Raw genomic sequence first — 12,699 nt, forward strand, 5'->3', positions numbered from 1 at the left:
AAGGGTACGTTGCTTGAATGTTGCCTGGCGACTCTCCGCGTAGAGTCGGACGCCCTTTCCCGGTTTCACAATCCGTGCATTGTCCCACGTGTCGTTAACACAAGCTATCATAGGTTCGGTTCCTTCATTAAGTACGTCTGCCAACAGCAAGCTACATCACATACAGAAACTAAAACACACTATCTCGTGCTAGCACGTGATAATACAGCTTCTCTCTCCACTACTCGTTGCACATGCAAGTGTGTGCGTGTGGTAGTGTTCACAGCTCTCGATGTCTCTCGCTTTTACCATGAATGCACCTGCGTATGAGATGCGACGAGCGCTCGATGCGGCTACGTTCCTGTTATCAAGGAGAGGCGCGAGCTTCCTACAGATCTTGTGCGTCGCGATGAACTCAGCCGCTTAGTCGGCATTCATGCCTGTAAGATAGCAGTGCTGTGGGGTCGCTGTATCGTTGGTGCAATCTGATTGCTACCTTCTATTGCCATAGTTCAATCAAAATTATCAGTACATCCGAATGGTGTAGCCAAATCTTTTTACGGACTTCTTACGGCCTCTCGTAGTCTGATATGGTGTCTTTTACGACTAATCGGACCGGATGGTCAGACAAATCAGATTACTTGGTTGCGAAGAGGCGAGTGGCCCACTCATGCACCCATCTCTTAATCCCTCTCAAATCCTTGAAGACACCCGTAATCCCACGGAGCCTGATACAAACCGACCCTTCGCGGGTTCCATAAAAACTCGTCCCGACTTTAGCGACTGTTAGCCCATAAATATCAGTTGACAATCGATTCGCTATTAAACTCTTGGTGAGTCGATAGAAGACGTTCTAGTAACGAGGTTTTTTTCAAAAAAAAAATGGTCCCTAGTCGTGAAATTATAAAGATAACCCCTACCCCTTTCTATAATTCGATGTGAATACCCCTGTAAAAAGGGTTCTTGTAGTAGTTAATCAACGTAAAAAAAGTAATGTGTGTGTTTCATTGTAGAGGGGGGGGGGGGCTAAAATGTGGCAAGTATAAGTCGAAGACTATTGAAGAGGTATATGCCTCTGATCCTGGATATTGCCGTTGGCTATCCAAGCAGTAGACTATCGTAGGTGATGATAGCGATATTGCTTTGTTCCTAAAAAATAAAGTTTGGAAATGATGATGGTTCATTCCTGTTAATTACATTGATTGGCTTAATAAGAATGAGTTCGTTCAAACTAAATGCCCGAAGCTTAAGTCTGAGGTCGATGCTCTGCTGGCTTAAGTTATTAGAGTATATATATATTTTTTTAATCTACTTTTGATAAGTTAAGATAAACTTGTTACTCAATACATTATTTCTTTACATTTAGCTGTACTACTGTACCCCTTTATGCGAGGAGGTGCGAAGGAGACCTCCCGCTAGTCGAGTGGTTGCGTCATTAAATACCGCAGCTGTTATTTTAGAAGCTTTTGGCCTAACCTCGTTGGTAATTTACGCGAAGAAAAAAAAACTGGCGGGGTAATGTTCTAAATATTACTATAGCCGCCAGCGCCACACTCCAGATCACTCACTACCCACGGAGCGATATGGCATGACTGCGAGTCCAGGCGAGAACCCTCGCGGATCTCTTCCAGATTGGTTCGCCAGTTGATCAGGAACTGCAAGCCAAAATCCACTGCAGCAGGCGCGCCGGGTAAAGTTACGCCCACTTGACGTGATAATGCTGAATTTGGCGAACTGGTCAAGGACAGAGATGATCACGGACGTCAAGCGCGGCTGCGGCACTGGAGAGTGATCAACGCTCCTTGACAAAGAGTTTGCAGCCAGTGGTGCTCAGGCGATTACGATATGCTGGATGCGCTTGTTGGTCGGCGTGCTCATGGTGTAGCTCGAAGCTGATCGGCGACTGGATCTTCGGGCAAGCGTCAAGGTACGCCGATGGTTTTGTCTCAAGAGCATAATGCCGATCATATATCAGCATAGTATGGCGAAGCCTCCGATATGTATATGGATAGTGGCGACACCACTGACCGCGTCTCCATTTTGGTGAAGTCAACGTAGCGACCGAAGCATGTAAGTCGGCACCAGAAGTTCGTCAACGCGAAAGTGTCGCCATATACCGATATGATCTGCAGGATGCTGTTGGCACAAGCATAACTATTGAGCAAATTAAAACCTATTCAATCAAATAGACTGTTACAGTTGATATTATGGTTTGTTACTTCTCAATATCTTTGCTGCAAAACTCACCTTGTCCAAACGAATTGCTTACGATTCGTACTTAGCAGGTATCTCGCGGCCATCATCGTGCGACAGTCAGTTCAGGTTGGATTTTTGCCAGCTGTTTGTGGGTACTGAAACACCCCACGAACGCCATTATAGTTAGGAAGGCAGAGAAGTTGCTTAAGCACTCCACGCTAACTGTAGCGTAGCCTTCGCCTCGCAGTCCTTCCTCTTGGCCGCGGCCTGTCATCTCTCTTATGGACGTGGGCGGTCCCCAGCATCAGGACGCTTACCACCAGCTGCAGACTTCGCGCTCGCAGCGAACTCCGTCCAGCTCCAGCACGTCTGCTCACAACGAGAAGGGGTCGCGCAACATGGCGCTCCGTGGAGGCCCCGACCCCGCCATCGCTAGTAAGCGCGACGAATCCTCCGACTTCCGCGTCGTCTCTCTTCCAGCCACGCAGCGACAGCGCAATCTGCCAGCCAACGCGCCGCCCGAGTTCTGCTCCAACGTGGTGATCACGTCCAAGTACACGACGTGGAACTTCCTGCCGCTCTTCATGATCGAGAGCTTCCGTAAACTGGCCAACGCCTACTTCCTGCTCGTGTCCATCCTCCAATGTATCCGCAGTATCAGTAACACCAGCGGAGTGCCTACGAACCTGCCCGTTCTCGTCTTCATCCTGGCCGTCGACGGCGTGCTCGCGGTCATTGAGGACCGCAGACGCCATTTGGCAGATAAAGAGGCCAACTCGGCGCAGTGTCATGTTCTAAAGGAGACGTTCACAGGCACGGCAGATGCTCTGAACCGCGCGGGAGGCGTGGACGACCCGGAAATCGCACTGATGCACTGGGCCGCTCTCACAGTCGGCTCAGTAGTGAAGCTACACAACCGCGAGACCGCCCCCGCCGACCTATTAATTCTTGCAGTCGCAGAGCCCAATCCCAGCGAACCTGCAGGCATTTGCTACGTGGAGACCAAGAGTTTGGACGGAGAGACGAATCTCAAGCTGCGTCACGCCTGCGACGCCACGCTGCACGTGCGAACAGCAGCGCAAGTGGCCGCTCTGGGCGGTCAACTGCGCTGCGAGAACCCCAACAAGGCCATCGGCCGCTTCGACGGTACTCTGTCTGTCACAGAAGGCACGAAAGTGGCCGAGACGCACCCGCAACCTATCGCGATCAAGAACGTGCTGCTTCGAGGCTGCCAACTGCGTAATACCGACTGGATCTACGGCCTCGTGGTCAACACTGGACCGGATACCAAGATCATGCAGAGCGCGACGGCCACGCGTCCCAAGTGGAGCTCCATCAACGAGACAGTCAACAAGATGATCATCTGGCTGTTCCTGCTGCTGTGTTTCCTGTGCATTATCGCCACTACGGTGCAGGTTATCTGGCTCAACAGTAACATCGAAGAGAGCTGGTATCTCAGCTGGTCGCCCAGTATATCGAGTCAGTGGTTCATTGGCTTTGGCTACTACTTTTTGCTCATGTACCAGATGATCCCAGTGTCTCTGTATGTGACCATCTCGATGGTCATGTTCATCCAGGCCATCTTTATGACCTGGGACTTGGATATGTACTACGAAGAAGCAGATGTACGCATGATCGTCCGATCTATGGGGCTGAACGAAGAGTTGGGCCAGATCTCGTACGTGTTTAGCGACAAGACCGGCACTCTAACCTGTAACGTGATGGAGTTCCGTAAATGCTCAATCAACGGCGTATCGTACGGTACAGGAATGACGGAGATTGGTCGCGCTGCGCTTCGGCGTAAGGGAGTGGCGGTGCCGCCAGAGACAGAGCCAGACCCAGCCACACGTCGAGCCAAGATCCCGTACGTCAACTTCGAGGACGTGCGCTTGTTCAACGCGTTGGAGAAGCCTATCACGGACGACACATCGAACCGCGAGGCCGAGTTCTTCCTGCATCTGAGTCTGTGCCAGACTGTCATCCCTGAGTCTGTGGAAGGCAGCTCGGAGGTGCGTTTCTCGGCTTCGTCACCGGATGAGCAGGCGCTGGTGTCTGGTGCCAAGTTCTTTGGCTTTAGCTTTGAATCCCGTGGCTTGGGTGTTGCTCGAGTGCGCGTGAAGCGTCCAGAACTGATCCGTCGCTATGCCAACGGCGCCACCGAGCCCAACACGTTGCTGGAGTTCAAGATCCTGGATGTCCTGGAGTTTACGAGTGACCGCAAACGTATGTCGGTCGTGGTTCAGTATCCTAATGGAGAGTACTGGGTACTTACGAAGGGCGCTGATAATGTGATTTATCCCATGCTGGCCAAGGGCAAGAGTGACCCGGAGATGATGAAGGAGACGATGCGTCATCTGGAGACGTTCGGTGACGATGGCCTGCGTACACTTACGATCGCACAGCGTCGCGTGGATGAGAAGGAGTATCTGAACTGGAGCGCACGCTTCAAGGACGCCAACTCGTCGTTGGAGGAGATTGACAAGCGTAAAAACGGCCAACCGAACGAGATCGACAAGCTGATGACGGAGATTGAGCGGGACTTGGAGCTTTTGGGCGCTACAGCTATTGAGGACAAGCTACAAAACAATGTGCCCAGGTGTATTGCCAACCTCATGCGTGCTGGTATGCGCGTGTGGATGCTAACTGGTGACAAACAGGAGACGGCTATCAACATTTCGTACGCCTGTCAGCTCATGGACAACGACATGCAGCAGTTCATCTTCAATTGCGACTTGTATCCGACCAAGGACGCCATCTTCTCGCATCTGTCCGACGCGAATGCGCAGATCAAACGAGGCAACGGTCGCCACGCTGTGGTGATTGACGGCGAGTGCTTGGAGTTGACGCTGGCAGACGAGCGATGCCAGCACGAGTTCTTGGCGCTGGCTATGGCTTGTGATGCTGTCGTGTGCTGTCGTGTGTCCCCCAGTCAGAAGGCCGAAGTGGTGACGCTGGTACGCACAGCCAACAAGAAGGTGCGGACACTGGCGATCGGAGACGGAGCCAACGACGTGGCGATGATTCAACGCGCTCATGTTGGTGTCGGTATCTCGGGCCAAGAAGGAATGCAGGCTGTGAACTCGAGTGACTATGCTATTGGCCAGTTCTACTTCTTGGAGAAGCTCCTGCTGCACCACGGTCGTCTGAATTACAAGCGCATGTCCATCTTGGCTGGCTACATGTTCTACAAGAATATCGTGATGGTACTGGCGCAGTACTTCTACATGTTCTGCACGGGCTCGTCGGGTCAGAAGTTCTACGGTGAGTTGGGCTTCCAGCTGTACAACATTGCCTACACTTCGTTGCCCATCATTATGCTGGGCGTGTTCGACTACGACGTGCCGTTCGAAGTGGGTATCCACTTCCCCGAGCTGTATCTGGTGGGTCCGCGTATGGAACTGTTCAACAACTACACGTTCTTCAAGTGGATCTGCAGTGCCGTGTACGAGTCGGCCGTCATCTTCGTGTTCGTCGTCTACGCGTTCAACGAGAACCTCTCCAATGCCGGCAGCGCGCCGATGGTGCAGTACGGACTACTGGCGTTCACGATGGTGGTTCTGGTGGCCAACATCAAACTGTGCATGCTGCAGATGTCGTGGACCGCGTACGGCACCGTCTTGTTCTTCGTGGGCGTCATCGCGTACTTGCCGATCACTCCGATCGTTTCGAGCTACTGGATTTCCATGTTCTCAACGGAGTACGGCAGTTTCCAGAACACTCTGGGCCAAGAAACGTATTGGATGGTTATCCCGGTGTGTCTGGTGGTGTCTCTGCTGCGTCACTTCACGTGGACGGCGATCTGCCGTCGCTTCTACCCGGATCCGTGGCAGATTGTACAGGAGCAGTATGTGCTGCACAAGGACAAGGACGCAAGACAGAATCGCGCAATGTCTCGCATCGACATGGAAGCTGGCATCCCCATGGTCAACGGAATGTTGCAGGACGACGAGACGGCGTACATCAACTCGTCGTCTCCTGGTCGCGGCTACAACGTGAGTATTCTAAGGCTTTTAAGGTCCTATGAACGCATTGTCTAACATGTTTCTCTGTCGTAATTTACAGCCCGCACAGGCACAGGCTCAGTTCGCCGGCAAGACCAGGGGATCGGGCAGTGGATTCGCGTTCAGCTACGACCCGCAGACGTCTCTGGCCGAGTCATACATGTCAACACACGACGTGCGTCAATCAGCGTCGGCTATGCATGAGGCAGAACAGCGCGGCAGGAGGTCTCGAGAGGACTCGCGAGCGTCGGACTACGAGTCTTCACGCTCAGCTGCAGTCGTGGATTCCACCAAGGGCTCCTCGTCTACGGGGCTGTTCGTCTAGCTGCGAGGAGGTTTAGTTACACTATCACGACCGACGTGCGTTACTCTTTCATACAGAGCCACGACAAGAGAAGAGAAGACTGTTTCGTCTTCCCCGGTCGTGCGATTCTCTAAATTTTAACTTTGTTTTACGTGTGAGAGCTGCGAGTTTCGAGACCAAGAACGTTGGAAGGCAGAGGCAATGTACATACGCAACAGGATTCTAGCAAGTCTAACGGTGGAATATCAAATGATTCTCGAATTTCTCGGTTTCGTAACATGTTAATATCTCTACTTGCTACCACATGAAGACACTGAGTAATAAGGTGACGGCTGTTGCTATGAAGCCACAAGACGTTGCTACAGCACTTGAGTCTGCCGTCACATTCGGTGGTACAGTGTTGATCGAGTTAATGGTGGAGATGCCAGTCTCGCTCTCTTCTGATCCTGCTTGACTTGCATGTGCTGGCTCGTAGTTCCAATCTACCAATGAAGCTGGACGTGTGAAGCTGCAGCCGTCGGCATACTTGATGGGCACGTGGAGACACGCGTTGGTGAAGTAAGTGCTCACTACGTCCACGATAGAGCTGGGCAGGAAGTCTTGGATCAACGGAAACACGTCGGCACCACTGACACATTTGCCCGAGCCAAATAGAGACTGCAGATCGACGCCGTACGACTCGGAACTGTTGGCAGCGAGCGGAAGACCGTCGATCCACGTAGCCAAGCGATCCAGCGCTACCACGCAGCCGCTCGTCGTATACTGGTTGCTTGTGACGGCTTCAACGATGTCGCCGTCTGTGTTTGTGTAAGCCTCACCTTCAGCCTTGAGGCAGGTCTGGTCAGTGGGTACCTGCAAGTCCTTGAGAAGTGCCGCAGCTCGGTTAGCAGACGTGGTGTTGGCAACCACTTCCGAGCTCTGAAGGAACGTGTAGCCACATCGTTGTGAGCTGGTGCCGTTGAAAGCCGGCGTCTGTGTGGCGCACAACACGTCGCCGAGGAGCTGCGCCATCTTGGTGTATTGGCCCGTGATCGTGTAGTCAAATAGCGCGACGCTCTCGCTCTCCCAGGCGGCACAGCATCCGTTCGACGCCGTGGAGCGCAGTGTGGCCAGCGACGGCAGCAGCTGCGAGCGCAGACACGGCACGAAGCCGTCCACGTACAAGGAGCATATTTGCTCGACTTCGCTCTCGTCCACAAGTCCCAGACCTTCAATGAATGAGTCCATCGCTCCACTGTCGCTGCTGCTTGAGGCGATGGAGAAATTGCCGATCGCGTACTGCACCAGCGGCACGTTAAGCAGCTCCAACGCGTTGGCGCACGTATCGACGGCTGTACTGGAGGCCATTGCCTGGCCTAGCGACGTCCCGTTCATGCTGGCAAGGCACGAACTGCCAGCGTTTGAGATGAGGAACTTGCTGGCGGCCGAGTTGCCCAGCACATTCACGAGCAGGTTGGCGTATTCGTCACCTATGACAGCACGCAGAGGCTCCAAAACCGGCGGATTGCTGTCCGACAGTGTGGCCGAACATGCCGACACGAGCTTCGTCTCGGCCGTGACGTCGTCGACTAGAAAAAGCGACAGCAGCGCCGCCGAAAGCACCAAGACGAGCATTAGATTCGAGTCTTCCCTCTTGGCTGATCTGTGCGACTGGAGACTGCGGAAAGGACATGAAAGTCAGTTTGGTGGACTTGTTGACAAGTTGTTGTAGATGGGGCACACGGACATGTAAAGTAGCATTACAAGCTCCGAAGTAACGTGAAAGTAACAATGAACTTCAACTTCACCCATACAAATGTCAAGTTAAAGGCTGATGGAGGTCATTTGCAATTTGGTTCTTACCCGACAGGCAGCTCTCGATGGCGGGGATCGTGGCGCTGAAGTGTACATTGTGCGTACGCATAAACGACTCAAACTTTGAGTCTCAAAGGCTCTCCGAACGTTTACACGAGTTTTTTTTTTTTTGTTCAACAACGACTGCAATCAAGAAAAGCATATCTTGTTTCACTACCAAAAGCAGCAGCACCACGTTCAGCTTAACTCGTTGAGATCATTACAACTGACGGTTCACCGTCAACTCCTGGGCCAGAGCCACGTAGTCCGTCTCCATTCTCGTGTGCTGTCTCCGTGAGTGCACCAGCCACGCTTTTGATCACGCTCTAGCCCAAGAGCTCCTGCATCGTGTGACCCCGACGCCATGCACTACCGATGGACGAAGCCAGGCTGTGGAAGTTGTAGCTGCCTTTCAGCACATAGCACATAACTTTGCTTCGAAGCAAATTTCCTGCCTGTTTTTCAACAATGACGAAACTTGTCGTTTTGGTGCGATTTCATTGGCGGATAAAGCAACATTTTCACTCTTCAGTCGAATTGAGGAAATGGCGGAGAGCTCTCAAGTCGAACCTGTGGCTGCGTACGCGTCGCCGTACGCTGCGCCCAAGGCTTCCGCGGACGAGGACGGCGACTACGATGAAGAGGAGGACGTATATCTGCTGCACAACCTGGTGGAGCAAGGGCGCGTGGATCGTTTGCGCTCACTGCTGCCGCTGCCGTCCGAATGCTCCGAACCTCCTCCGCGTCTGAGCGTCCTCTCAAGCGAGACGAGTCTGCTGGAGAAGGACGACATGGGCTTTCTACCACTACATGTGGCTGTGATCCACCAACAGACGGACTGTGCGCTGCATCTGCTGCGCTATTCGCCAGCACTCACAAGCGCCATGCTGCGACTCAAAGGAGGAGACTTTGGTACACCCTTCCTGCACTTGGTGCTACGGGTTGGAGCCATCAACGCCTCGTTCAGTGAGCAGCTGATCAACGAGCTATTTGCTGGCAATAAACAGGAGAAAGACAGCGATTTCTATGGGGACGACGTGCGTGCTCTGCTGTTCGAAAAGATAGCGGCGAGAGACGAAGAGGGCAACACAGTCTTCCATCTGTGTGCTCGCTACGAACTTGTCGCGTGTATGGACGTGCTTGCTGCGTTCTACAGACGACATTTAGTTGCTATGGAGGCTGAAGAGAGCGCAGCAGTCGATGAGGAGAAGAAGAAGAAGCCGCTGAAGCTCGAGACGCTACTGGAGAAGGGCAATAAGGTGGGATTCCGAGCGCTGCATGAAGCCATGAAGTATCAATCCACCGGTGCAGCAAAGAAGTTGGTGGGTGAATATAAAGTGGACGTGAACCCCGTGACGCCTCTGCATCAGACTCCGGCGCATATTGCCGCGCTGTCCAATTTTGCCGAGGGTGTGGAGATCCTACGCAATTCTCCTCGAGATGTGGCTACAGATTTCTTTATGAAAGACACACACGGTCACACAGCAGCTCAAGTGGCTCACAAGTGCAGCTTTGATGCAGTTGAGAGGCGTTTGGTGGCAGCTGAAACAGGAAAGAGCAGTACAGAGCCAGCTGATGTCAGGGAAGACGTCGTTCTTAAAGACCACACTAAATTCTTCTTCCACCATGAAGTGTGGAGGCATTTGCCCATGGCTTATCATCATCGCGGTGGGCCTGACCCGCCACCGGAGAACCCTGAACGCATCGACACTCTGGTGGACCCAGTGTTTGGTATTCTACGATCACGCGAGTTCCAGAGACCAAATGTGAAGTGGGATCATGAAATTGAACGTGCAGATATCGCCGACATTCTGCGAGTCCATGAATACCACTACGTCGATCGTATCCGTCAGAAATGTGCTGCTCTCACTGCGTCAGTGATTGGCAAGACACCTGTGGTCTCCACACGGCATCACCAGCTCAAATCGATGCCTTGTAGCGATAGAGACGACGCTGAAGAGTGTCATGCGACTTATTCGTTAGATTTCGACACGGCTTTGTCAGTCCGTTCCTACGATGCCGCTGCCCGTGCCGCTGGAGCCGTGTGCAAGGCAGTGGATGACGTGGTAGCTGGTAAGTGCAGGAATGCGTTCTGTATCGTACGACCGCCTGGACATCACGCTGGTCCGGTGGGTAAAGTGGTGTGTGAGAATGACCCCGAGGGGAGTCTTGGCTTCTGTCTGTTCAACAATGTGGCCGTCGGTGCAGCATACGCACGTGCACATTTCAAGCATCGCGGGATCAATAAAGTCGCCATCCTGGACTTTGATGTGCATCACGGCAACGGAACAGAAGAGATCGTGCGACAACTGGTGCCGTCGACAAAAGAGATTGAGTTCGAGACTCCTTATGGTACCGGCAAGCAAGTTGTACATCAATACAAGCCCTGGCGCAGCGATGATGACGCAGCGAATGTATTCTTCTGTTCAGTGCACGGATATGGACACAAGGATCCAGAGAATAAAGAGGAGTTGGGCAAAGGTGAGACTCAAGGCTGGTTCTATCCTGGCTCCGGTGTCTCTGACGTGAAAGAATCTCCTGTGATCTGGGACGAAGGACTGCCATTTTGTCATGAAGGTGCATCTGCTTCGCGTCTCAAGTGGCGTAGTGCCTTCCGGGATCGGATTCTGCCCAAACTACGTGACTTTAACCCAGACCTCATCTTCTTGTCGGCGGGTTTTGACGCCCATAAGAAGGAGCTGGTGAACTGGGGCTATGTATCGCTATTGGAGCAAGACTATGAGTGGCTTGTGGGTCACGTCAAGCAAGTGGCTAATACGTGTTGCGATGGTAGACTCATCTCGGTGCTTGAAGGAGGCTACAACTTCCACGGTCGCATGGTCTCGCCCTTCGCACGCAGCGTCGCGGCCCACACACGTGCGCTTATCAACCCAGCGCAGGAGCTCTGGAACGAGGACGAGATCGCTAAAGAAGCTGCGCGTGAGCAGGCGTTGCTGGCTAACTATCTAGCGCCGACTGCAGCAAAATCGCCCGGCGTGACGATGCTGCAGGCGAAGAAGCGCGGTAAGACCGAGGCATCAGGAACGCTGGTGAGCTCACGGAGCAAACGAGCGAGAAAAGAGGTGGACTATGTGGCACTGGCCAAGGAGCTGACCGAGCAGGGGCAGCAGTAGTGAATGCAGCCGGTTTTGAAAGTGAGACGAGGCACGAAAGATACTTTTTTGCTAGTTGTCGTTGTTGAAGTGGTCGCATACATGTATTTCTTGCCATAAGATCGCTCCGTTTTGATTGGCTGTGCACTTCAACTGAGACACTCGTTAAGCAAAGATACAGATTGCTCTCTATTAGTCTCTGATACACGTCGGTCCGCGGCCAAAACGGCGGAGCGTTTCCTGAAATTATCGCCCCCGTTGAATCTGTAGCCTGTGACCACAGGGTGGCTCAACACTCTATGTGGTTTTTATTGAGGGCACAGCAATCTGCGTTGGCGAAGCTGCTGGACACGTCGGCTTCAACATGGACCCGCTTCGACCTACACTTTTTGCGTTGCTTTGTACGGCCCGTGCCACCATCTCCATATCACTGGATCCTACACAAATGCTATAGAGATTGGCTGCGCCGACAGCTCACACTGTGAAGAGCCGAATCTAACACACGAACTAGCTTCTCATGCAGTTAGTAAACCCGCGAAAAGCGGTAGACAATAAGGGTGGTGCCTGTGCATCCGAACAGCACACTGGGCATGCAAAGCCGATGTAGCCATCTAAGACCCATCACTTCAGAGTGGCACTCAGCAGAGGGTCGGAAGATACACATCCATTTGACTTGCTCTGACTATGGACTGTACCGGCTTCCACATTAGGCCTACCCGCCGTAGAATGCATGTTTACACTTGTGTTCAGTAAGACAAAACATCAAGTATGAACCAGCCTGGGAAAGGGGTGCTGCGAGTGAAGGTGACGCTTTCTGATTGGCTATCACAGTGCGCACGCGTCTATTTTTCGACCAATCCACACGTGGCACGCCACGAAATCAGTTGTCGCACATGTCGCAGATTATAAATAGTATACTATCAATTTAAAAGAGTATACTACATAATCTAATCTCAATTGATGGTTCATAAATCATGGGAATAATATCATAATGCGTACTGATGAGGAGTACTATTTCTAGGGAGCCATTGACACCTACCATGTGTCACATACTAACTCGGCGTTAGAATCTTGCAAATAATACATGTATTTGCCAAATTTTAGCGCCGACTTACCGTCCCCCTGCTTCCCGTACTTTCGTGACGTACTGTATGCTGAGTCGCTGTATTGCTCAAGCGACCCAGCATACAGTGTAAACGTAGTAGGTAGGAGTTCAACCAACTGGCGGGTAAGACCAGCCTTCCGGCCATGTCCATTTTGACTGTTTAAAACC

General features: G+C 52.4%; 3 protein-coding genes across 3 annotated transcripts; 2 read left to right on the forward strand and 1 right to left on the reverse strand.

Annotated features, from left to right (window-relative positions):
• The first annotated feature begins 2,271 nt into the window (after window positions 1-2,271).
• On the forward strand, window positions 2,272-8,271 carry PPTG_00417 (hypothetical protein). Its single transcript, XM_008891820.1, has 2 exons — window positions 2,272-6,167; window positions 6,238-8,271. The coding sequence occupies exons 1-2, from the start codon at window positions 2,457-2,459 to the stop codon at window positions 6,499-6,501; spliced, it is 3,975 nt and encodes a 1,324-aa protein (XP_008890068.1). The 5' UTR covers window positions 2,272-2,456; the 3' UTR covers window positions 6,502-8,271.
• On the reverse strand, window positions 6,703-8,161 carry PPTG_00418 (hypothetical protein). Its single transcript, XM_008891821.1, has one exon. The coding sequence runs from the start codon at window positions 8,092-8,094 to the stop codon at window positions 6,778-6,780; it is 1,317 nt and encodes a 438-aa protein (XP_008890069.1). The 5' UTR covers window positions 8,095-8,161; the 3' UTR covers window positions 6,703-6,777.
• Window positions 8,272-8,826: 555 nt separating the features above from the next.
• On the forward strand, window positions 8,827-11,586 carry PPTG_00419 (hypothetical protein). Its single transcript, XM_008891822.1, has one exon. The coding sequence runs from the start codon at window positions 8,859-8,861 to the stop codon at window positions 11,445-11,447; it is 2,589 nt and encodes an 862-aa protein (XP_008890070.1). The 5' UTR covers window positions 8,827-8,858; the 3' UTR covers window positions 11,448-11,586.
• The last annotated feature ends 1,113 nt before the right edge of the window (window positions 11,587-12,699 follow it).

The sequence above is a fragment of the Phytophthora parasitica genome, assembly GCF_000247585.1.
Source record: "Phytophthora parasitica INRA-310 unplaced genomic scaffold supercont2.1, whole genome shotgun sequence".
NCBI classification, from domain to species: domain Eukaryota; phylum Oomycota; class Peronosporomycetes; order Peronosporales; family Peronosporaceae; genus Phytophthora; species Phytophthora nicotianae.

Bases quoted from the DNA above. Each gene is read 5' to 3' on its own strand.
- PPTG_00417 (XM_008891820.1), top strand. From the start codon at position 2,457: ATGGACGTGGGCGGTCCCCAGCATCAGGACGCTTACCACCAGCTGCAG. The intron at 6,168-6,237 runs GTGAGTATTCTA...CGTAATTTACAG, and splicing joins CTCCTGGTCGCGGCTACAAC to CCCGCACAGGCACAGGCTCA.
- PPTG_00418 (XM_008891821.1), bottom strand. From the start codon at position 8,094: ATGCTCGTCTTGGTGCTTTCGGCGGCGCTGCTGTCGCTTTTTCTAGTC.
- PPTG_00419 (XM_008891822.1), top strand. From the start codon at position 8,859: ATGGCGGAGAGCTCTCAAGTCGAACCTGTGGCTGCGTACGCGTCGCCG.